The 10,195-nt window shown below is 38.8% G+C and overlaps 1 protein-coding gene and 1 non-coding gene across 2 annotated transcripts; both read right to left on the minus strand.

Moving 5' to 3' along the window:
- Positions 1–296: 296 nt before the first annotated feature.
- Positions 297–7,090, minus strand: nop56 (NOP56 ribonucleoprotein homolog). The gene is made up of 12 exons (XM_060890863.1): positions 7,007–7,090; positions 6,244–6,333; positions 5,558–5,672; positions 5,192–5,356; positions 4,812–5,010; positions 3,918–4,105; positions 3,563–3,714; positions 3,118–3,218; positions 2,693–2,841; positions 1,584–1,705; positions 1,230–1,391; positions 297–983 (listed from the first exon to the last, which is right to left on the minus strand). The coding sequence occupies exons 1-12, from the start codon at positions 7,007–7,009 to the stop codon at positions 741–743; spliced, it is 1,689 nt and encodes a 562-aa protein (XP_060746846.1). The 5' UTR covers positions 7,010–7,090; the 3' UTR covers positions 297–740.
- LOC132860536 (small nucleolar RNA SNORD57) lies at positions 1,479–1,547 on the minus strand. The gene has a single exon (XR_009649848.1). It is a non-coding gene; the product is annotated as a small nucleolar RNA SNORD57 (small nucleolar RNA).
- Positions 7,091–10,195: the final 3,105 nt, after the last annotated feature.

Here is a 10,195-nt window from a genome sequence, read left to right on the forward strand (position 1 = left end):
TCAGACAAGTGTGTGTATATATATAAAAATTCTTTATACTTCAAAGAAACTATTGAAGGAAAAATTATTTGAACTCAAGCCGGTGTGGATCCACTTCAAATAAATCAATGCTGGATAAAATTATACTTCCATATAAATCATGCATTCAGCCAATTTCTGGCAGATGGATGAACTTCCATACAGACAAAACATCTTAAGATTGGTGAATTCTAGTTGTCACATTGTATGAGAATCAATGATCAGCTTGTGATTAAACAAAATGTAAGTAAATGCCACTTGAAGCAAACATCAAGACCTTTTGTATAAATGGCCACATTTCAGAGTTTATTTAGCTAAAAATATACAAGGCATTAAATTCTGACATTTCAAAGAGCTGCACTGGTCGATCATCTCAGACCAATACAAAGCAAGATAGATGTATGTAATGGAAGCCGCTTAAGGTACGTTTTCATCACTGAACGCTCACTCGGACCTTTTTTGTTAGATATAGAATATTCACATTAAGTGTGGACAGTACAACATTTACAAGAGCTGAGAGATGTGAAAGATGCACTACAGGTAAATGGACAGAATTTAATGAACAAGCGCACACAGACGCTTTTAATGGAAAGCAAGGAGGTAAAAAAAAAAAAAAAGCATCAAAGAATGGAACATCATCGCAGATTTCTTGCCCAAAAGAGAAACAAAAACTGTACAGTATACATTTTTTTAAAAACTGTTCATTATTAAAGGATGGATCCTTATTCAGCCTTTTTCTTTTTCTTCTTTTTCTTCTCAGTCTGCTCAGGTTCAGGAGCCTCGGCTTCCTCCTTCACCTCTGGCTCGGGTTCAACAGCCTCACTCCTTCGTTTCTTTTTCTTTTTCTGAGGAGCTTCTTCTTCCACACCATTTGACAACACCTCTTCCTCCTCCTTTACTACTAACTCTTCATCTGCCTTCTTTTTCTTCTTCTTCTTGGCAGTTACCTCAGCGTCTCCATTTTCCTTCAAATAGACAAACCACAGATGTTAGAAATAAACCCAAAATGCTGCAAAGCAAAAATAAACAAGTTTATTTCCTCAGTAAGAGTCTGTTCTGCTCACTTCAGCGATCAAACCCACTGCGAGGGGTCCGTCAATGGTTCGGAGCGGCTTTTCTTTAGCATGGCCTTTGCAGAGACAGTACCATGTTATGGTCCTGCCTCTAGTCTAGTCATGCAGTATTAAGTGCAGTCGAAACACCTCACTTACTTGCTTCACAGCATCTCTATCAGCTTTGGCTTTCTTAGCTTCAACAGCTTCATCCTCTCCCTCAGCTGTGGAGAGAGCTTCTAATTTCCTCTTCTCACGCTTCTTTTTCTTCTTTTCTTTCTTCTCGATTTTGCGCTTGATCTCTGCTGCCACTTCACCTGCCTAGAGAGAAAGGGGAAAAAAAAACAAAAAAAAAGCTCAAAAACCTCCTGCACAAGTCCAGGCTTCAGAAATGGTGAGTGCTGTGCAGTGTCAGGCTCATTAAATCAGTTTTTTGCCTCCATGTCAGAGTCAGGGTAAAGAAGGTCATCATTCACAGCAGAGAATCAGTAAAGAAACCCCAACTGAACTAACCTGCACAACTGCCTCCTTCATGACATCCAGGTTCTTCCTTGGTGTTTCACCAGTCTCATAAAAAGCCAACCGTTCTTCTACCTGGTCTCTCAATTTATCCCCAAACACACTGGTAGGAACCTCTGAAAACATGGGATTTACGAGTTAGCAACAGACCAAGCCAAGTACACACAAGTTTATTTGACTTGCTGAGTTTGCTCAGTTTAATTTTTCAACATCCACTCCAAACAGGGTGGAATACTGTTGACGAAAAATAATGACATCATAGCAAGTCCAGCTTACAACCAGTGAAGGGCATGAGAAGTTAATGAATAACTGAGAAATCACAACTAAAATAACCCCAATAAAGTTTTCCCCTCATTGACACAAAAGCATGTGGTTTATTTTGGAGCTTAAATATTAAACACGTTGGAGTCGGCACAACCCAAGTGAAACCAAGTGTGCTAATACTTTAGGTTTTTGTTGCAAGAGCCAGTGCTTTGTATAAGCGGAGGTACATTAAAACGAGACTCTTGATGTGGTGATAATTCCTGTCTTGACATTCTGCACCCTATAGGCTCATTAATATCTCTATACCAAGTTTCTGATGTTCTGCTTCAGTTGCCACTTGGGTAAAGAAGAGAGTTTTCTCTTGCTATTCATTTTTCTATGGCAGTTCAGACCGTTCTAGCTGTACATTTTTTGCCACAGACCTTATTAGGGCCAAAGACCTTGCCTTCAAAATATATCAGGAAAACATTTTTCCTTTGTCTTAGCTTTAAGAGGTGGAAAGGTTTATTGGTGGTGAGGTTGACTAGATTTATTTTAATTAATCAATTAAAAAAAAAAAAGGGGGACTGTTAATGTGGTGCAAGAGAAAAAACCTTTGCTAGCATTTAGAACTGTACAAACTAGGGGTAGTAACAATAAGTCTCGTCACAGAACCCTTCCCTCTTTTTTTTAACCCCCCTCTATTTCTTAAGAGCATTCTTAGATCGCAATATTCCTTTTAGTAAGAAACTACTAACACACATGCATCAGACTCTATACTGAATATCAAACATATAAACTCTTACAATTCTTACAAACACCCATCACTAGTTATTACTGCACCTGAGAAAGAGTCTCACCAGCAAAACAGTCGATGCGAGAGGCGATGGTGCACTTATTAGCAAGATAACGTGAGATGCGCCCCTTATTCTTGGCGGCAGCTCGGCCAATGAAGGTGGAGTGGAAAATTAGACCGTACTTTGGGGTGTTTCCTCTAGTCTTCAGTGCCCTGGATTTAAGGAACAAGTTACAAAAACACACTACACACCAAAACCAAGCTAAATAAAACACCACCCAAGACTCTGTAAATCACATGGGCACTAACTTTACTGTAACTACCTCTCAGAGCCCTGGGCGGCTGCTCAGACTGGGGGGGGTAAGCATAAGGGCGTGGGATCACTTCTGGTGTGTTAAAACACACTCAAATCAACCACTGCGGCTTTGCCCCTGCCCTGCCATCACAGCGGCCGCCTGAAACCCCAGCAGGGACGGGGAGCCCCAATACCTGAACAGGGCCTTCTCTGCTCCAAGGATCTGCACTGTAGAGGCCGGATACTTGGCCAGGTTTGTCAGGCTTCCAGCGTGGGAGATGAGACGAGCGCCAACCTGAGAGCAAAGATTACAAACAAGTGCGGTAAAAAGAACAGCATGAGAGGAGGAGGACACAGTTTTACACACATGTCCCTACACATATTGGGTGCTGATGTGCACTAACATGAAAAGTCTAACCTAGCTATGAAGAAAGAAAAACATATCACACTGGCTTGTTCTTTCATCAGACTTTTCATGCAACTTTGGGGAAATTCTGTAAGGTGTAGTTAACTGGTGGGTTTTATTAGACAGAACACATTAAGTGCACTATTTTAGACTTCTACATAAGAATTCTCAAGTCTTGGCTAACTGACAATTTCATACAAGAACTCTACAGGTTGGGGGCTTCAGTAACGCACCACTTCACCGATGAGGGCTGCCAGATTGGGGGCCACCTGAGACATTTTGGAACGCAGGTATTCTTGCAGCTCTAGTCTGTAAGCAGTGATGGACACGACTCTGCTGGAGAAACTTTCGATGTTGATCAGGTCGATGGGGGAGATGTCCATACCTGGGAACAGAAAAGAAAAAAAAAAAAAAAAAGAAAGTGCTAAACTCTCATGCCATCTTTCAGTTTCCCAATGATTCCAAAATCTGCCCAGTTGTTCAGTGAAATGATAAGCCGTCATCACATGGATTCAGTGGATTGACAGATTATAAAAACATCATGACTTCAAAATGAAATTCCTAAATAATAAGACACCCAAAACTCACCCATAGACGAGCGGGATGCATCCAGGATTGCCTGGGCTTTAGCGCTGTCCATTGTGATCTCCTCCAGAGCCTCCAGGCTTTCCTCACTCAGCTCCTTCCTGTTCCCAATAAACTTGGCCAGCTTGCAGTATGTGGCATTGTCACTTACTACCTTGATCAGCTCAGGAAAGTGGTAACCGTACCACTCGCTAAAACACAAATGAGGAGGATGTCTTAAAACAAATCATTAATCTTCCTACTGAGATTAGTAGGAAATCCAAACCAGGCTCGTTGTCTCCGCCCTCAGGTGGTGATCTGCCTCTTTGATAGACAGACGTGCCCAAGAACGGCATTTGGTATCCCTCCTCTTTCTATACAGCCAGCGCTGTAGGAGACGCTGTCTGTGGTAAGCATTGGGAGGCTGAGAATCGCAACATTGCAATGGACACTCAGGGTTTATGTAGTATCAGCAAATGTGTTTACATGCGAAGAACCCAGATAAATGGATTGGTTCAGTTGTGGCAGTCAAGAGGTTAATCAGATTTGTTCTAAAGTAAAGGAGATTACACAAATACTGAAGGTTCCACTAGCACATCCACTGAATTTACAAGAGATAAATGGTTTAACCACACAACAGAATTGTCTTAGATTTCCCCATTTTATGAACAAATAAAACCCACAAGCATGGCTTCCTGGTTTACACAACCAGTTATATACTGCCAGAACATATGCATATAAACATTTGTTTTCGACCCTGGAGAAAGCAAGCCACATTTCAAATGTTAAATAAAAACTAGGCAGCTGTGTAGTTTAAATCAGTTAGTAAATGTGTTCACACACCATGCAGGGACAACCAGCCGAGCCCTGGATTAGATCAACATTTAACACCACCATTCAGACTAGCAACTGACATACCGAACACGCATGGAGAACGTGTTGATGTCCTTGTCCAGCTGATCGAGCAGGGCGATGGACTGGATGATCATGTTGTCAGCCCTGTTTACATTGAACTTAACCTTAGCTCGGGAATAACTGTGGCCCAGACCAAGCTGTGCTTTGGATGCAGCCTGCGCCGTGAGGCCCTTGACTAGGGAGTGAAAGTGCAAGCGCACACCTAAAAACAGAAAAGACATCAAAACTTCAACACCGACGCAATACATTGAATAAGTAGTGAATTTTTTTTGTCTACTGCCAACTGTTCAGTTTTTCAGTATTAACCATCAGACATCAGTGGATTTAGATACATCATTACAGATGCAGTTCTGTTACACTCATTTCACAATCGTTCCACAAACCTCTGAGAACCTCCGCCACCACCCCTCCGGTCTGGATGGACAAGCCCAGTTCCTCCTGCAGTGCTGCCCCAATCTTGCCATCAGCCACCCCAAACACTGCCTTCTTCTTGCCCCCTGAAGGCAAGTTTGTCTCCAAAAACAGCTTAAGATCAGCATGGACAACTCCTATAAATAAATAAATAAAAAAATGCATTAATAAGTTGAAAAACTCATCTAATCACGCTGCTTCTAGTGCATACTTTTGCTCAAGTGTTCAGTTTCATGAAATGCTGTCAGCACGGTGACTCAGTGGATTGACAGATTATTTATACATCACAACACCCGAGTGATGAATGAGCCTGAAATCTCAAACCAATAAGACCTCACCTTCTGAAATGGCATTGATGTTTTCCAGGGCAGACTGAGCAGACTTAAAGGGGAAGAAAGCTGCAAGTTTCACCACACTGTTGAATTTCCCAATGTTAAGGACACTTTCCTCGACCTGAACAAAAAACACCTTAGTGTTAAAAGGATCACTGAATATATATTTTTCCCTTAAATCAGAATTGAAAACTGCTTTCAGGTTTAGCATGTGCACGTGATTGTGATTACACGGTTTCGGCGTAAACATGAAGACCATTCGGGATCCAATGAACCAAATGCAGACTAACAGACAGTAAGAATATTGGAATCACTGAGAATCAGAGTGAAAACACCACTGAAATGCTGAATGCTTCAGGTTTATAACACTTTCCCCTTCAATAAAACTCTAATAGCTAATCAATTTTATATCACTTCAATAAAAACAAACTTGTGGCATACAAATAAAGAAACTGCAAATTTTTAGCACACAGACATCAATCGAGCTGAAATGGTAAAAATGTTGATCACTGGGATTAATCTTGCACAACATTCTGGATATAATTATGGCTTATTAAATCTGAACGTTTATGTTGATCGTGTTTTCAGTTATAATACCAAGAACAAGCAAAGAGTAACTCGTTTTTAATGCTCTAATATAAAGGCCAGTTGAGCAGGTTAAGCATGGTGTCGTGAATCCCTGTCGGACTGACCTGCGGCAGAAGCATGCCGATCTCCTCCACCTCCTTTACGGCAAACAGCGCATATCCGGCCGCGTGCTCAAACAACACGTGTAACAGCACCTGTAGAGGAAACACACAAATAAGCAAACACTAAAACTTCCAGCACGGTTCTGATTTCATAGACGTAGGTAAAAACGCTTCGGTGACTCCCACAGAAAACTCCACGTGGTGAATCTGCTTATTAGCACTGCAGCTAAAGTGGAGCTGAAATCAGACCACGTGTTTGTCCTGCAGAGCTACAAACACGCACGAAGGGCTAAAACTTGTTTATTTAAAAAATAACGCTTACATAACACATCAAAGAGAACGTTGTTTTGTTTAAAAGAAGCATTTGATGTATATAACGTACGTAACGGAATATAACGGTTTCTGTGCTAAGTGCACGTGAGCCTTCACGAGGCCTCACCAACACGTCAGACCTGCACTGTTAAAAGGCCTGATTTGTTTTGGGTACAAAAGCACAAGCATTACTATGAGTCGTATACATTCATATTTTTATTTAAATCTCTGCTACTACTTTCATTTAAGAGGAAAATCAGAGCTACATTCCAAACAGGCCTAAACTAGCCTTAACTAACTAGCATGCTAAGCTAATTAAGTATACATATTAAAATAAAACACCGGTTACTTCTGTACAGTGCGACCTAAACATTCCCTACGGTAGATTTAAACCTTATTTATTTCTCCTTCTGTGCGAAACAACTCTACTTTTCCTCATAAAAAGATGCCTCACCATGTTGAGTCTGTTTCGGTGCCACACGCGCTTCTCTCTCGCGCTGCACCTCTTCACTGCGCTCGTGCGCACTGGCCCGCGTGAACACCCGTTACTAACTCTCGCGATAGGACAATAGTACGTGACGTCATGACGCGCACGTGGCGGAAAATAGGGGAAAACTCCTGGACCTGCAAATGTTCACGCGATACAAAGATTCATAACATTTCAGCTCAAACTAAGTAAATATAAGTTTATGTATAAAAACAGAGTAAAATGGCTTTTGCACGGCCCTGTATTCAGCCTCACAGCTCCAGGATAAAAGGTTCAAGCCTGTTATATACAGTGGTGTGAAAAAGTATTGGTGTTCTGGTGTTTTTTTTTGCACATTTTTCATATTTTAATGTTTAAGATCATCAAACAAATGTCAGTCAAAGATAACACAAGAAGTAAACACAACATGCAGTTTTTAAATGAAGGTTTTTATTATTAAGGGAAAACAAAATCCAAACCCACATGGCACTTTTTCACACCACTGTACTTATATTTACATGAGTTTTGTCTGAGTGTTCCTTCCACCTCCCAAAAACATACCAGAAAATGCAAGAAACTGCCTCTGTGTCAATGAGTGTGATCGTTTGCATTATGTTATTTTTCCTGTATTTCCATATTGTAGGCCACATTAACCAACCAAGTCTGATTTTGTAATACTAGGACACTATAGGAATGAAATAAAGGAAACAACAGTGGAGATAAAAACTATCTTTGCAAACCTTTGCAAAAAACTAAAACCTCATCATAACCTTTTTCTACGTTTATAGCAATTTATACCAATTTTTAGATCTCTCCTAAAAAAATTCTACCTTGTCTCATCAGACCACAACATGTTTAACCTCATGGTTTGGGGGAGATTTAGGTTGGCTTGGGTGAATTTTTTCCAGTATAAAGTGCTTCCATGACCCTGTCCCATAGCCCAGACATGTGAAGAATAAGGAAATTGTTGTCACACCCAAGGAGTGACCAGTACTATTACTTTAGGCTTCTTAACAAGTTCCTTGGTTATGCCACTGTGCTTCATTTTCTCCACTTGTTAAAATTCAAGAAGCTTTCAACATCATATTGATGATACTGTAGCCTTCATAGTGTTCTACGATAAATCTAATGTATTAGGTATATTTTGAACCTTTTCAACAATGAGATCCCTTATATGCTTGGTAAAATCTTTGAGGACCTTCAGCACTCAGAATAAACCAAGAAGATATCAATAAAAATAATAAAAATTGTAGACAAACAGATGATCTTTATTTGAGGTCAAACAGAATCACTTAATTGATGAAAGGTGTATGATAATTACTTTTGAACATGAGTTTTGAGCGTGCTTCATTAATTCCGAGCCCATGGCCCATTATAAAAAGACATGAATCAGAGAATTATATGTTTTTCTTCTCTAAAGCATTATTATTTGTTTTTGAATGTTGTTTGTTGTTATATCACATTAAAGGTGGAAAGATCTGACATGAGTTTATCATGGTTTAAATTTATTTAACAGAAACCTTCTGTTTAAACAGAGATTTTTAGACCACCATACAATAGGATGTGTTATCAATAGTTTCACCTTTATAAAGTTATGGGTTTGTCCACGCTTTACTGACAACACCTGAAAGAACTTACCACTATTTTCATGTCAAAGCAGATATCCTGAAAAATGAGATTAATTATAATAACCTCTCCCGGTGACTTCCTCTAAGTATAGTAGGACTGGTTACCCTTAATGAAAAGTTTTACACTGAATATCCATGACATTATTTATTTCTGAAATTTATTATCCTTTGCACAACTCAGTGAGATGGTAAATCTTGTATCTTTCTTTTTATCCATCATGTGAAATTTGAAATTGGAATTTGAATTTGTTTTTGTAAAAATAGACACGTTTATGGCATGTAAGGTGAAGCAATCACTTTTACTGTCATGACTCCTGATCTGTTGTAGTCACAATCATCAAGACATTACTGTAACTGCCTAATTCCCTAATACTTCCCTAATGTTATTATTTCACACAATGTGGTATGCGAGAGGGCAAAGAAAGTGTTAGATATATACAATAAATATCAACACATACATTTTTAATAATGCTTTTTTCCACATTAAAACGATGCAAAAATGTAATTTGTAAAAATGTATTTAATAAAATAAAATTTTTTAGACCTACCTCTTCTTGAATTACTTAAATCAGCTAAAAACAACAACAACATAAATGTGTGTTGTCTGTAGGTTTTTCGCCCTATATTTCCTCCTCAACAGAGTTTTTAGACTGTTCTCAAGATGTATTAATTCACAGAGTCTTCTGTAACACTTCTGCAAGTTGTTGTGGATAGGCACATCTGCAAAATGGCATTAATTGTAAATGCAATAACATTTATTTTGTAAATTTAAATTATTTAATGACCTCTAATAATTCATACTGTACTGTTCTACTTCTCCACCCAAGGGACTAATAACTCTATAAACACATTGCCATAAACATATTGCTAACACTTAATTTTTTTGAACATTTGACATTGTGATCATTTTAATGAAGATTATCATACCAGGCAAATTTGAACTGAAACACAGTTTGCTAGTGAAGGTGCAGAAATGTCTACAGAGATTCTTGATGACTAAGTGATGTATAAAATCAGTGCTCACTGCTATAGATTAATTTATAACATCATTTCAATCTGAAAAAAAAAAAAGATTGAGACTAATCTGGAAGATTGAGACTAATTACTGAAGTTTATTAGCCAACCTGAAAGTTTTTCCCAACGAAACATTTTCAGACGTTGAGACAGTGTAGTAAAAGATTTGTAATCAACTGTAATCCTCACTGTAATCAAAGACTTTATTCACACAAAAGCGCCATCTCCTGGACAAATGCACGAACTACAGCCTGTTTAATTCTTGAACGTTAAATATTGAATAAGTTCATAATGCTATCATTTACACCACAGTGCAGTTAATTATTTTAATCTAATTAGACATAAGAGCTTCACTGAATTAAATACTAACAAAAAAACAAAAACAAAAACAAAAAAAACTTACTCGTTTTGCTTACTCTAAGCTCTTTTGTAACATGCAATCTGCTTACTGCTGCCACCTAGTGGATAGGTGAATTATTAACTCTCTTCACTACAATATAAATTCTATAGTAACAACTCATTCGCAGGGGCGTGA

This window comes from Tachysurus vachellii, chromosome 17, assembly GCF_030014155.1.
Source record: "Tachysurus vachellii isolate PV-2020 chromosome 17, HZAU_Pvac_v1, whole genome shotgun sequence".
NCBI lineage: Eukaryota > Metazoa > Chordata > Actinopteri > Siluriformes > Bagridae > Tachysurus > Tachysurus vachellii.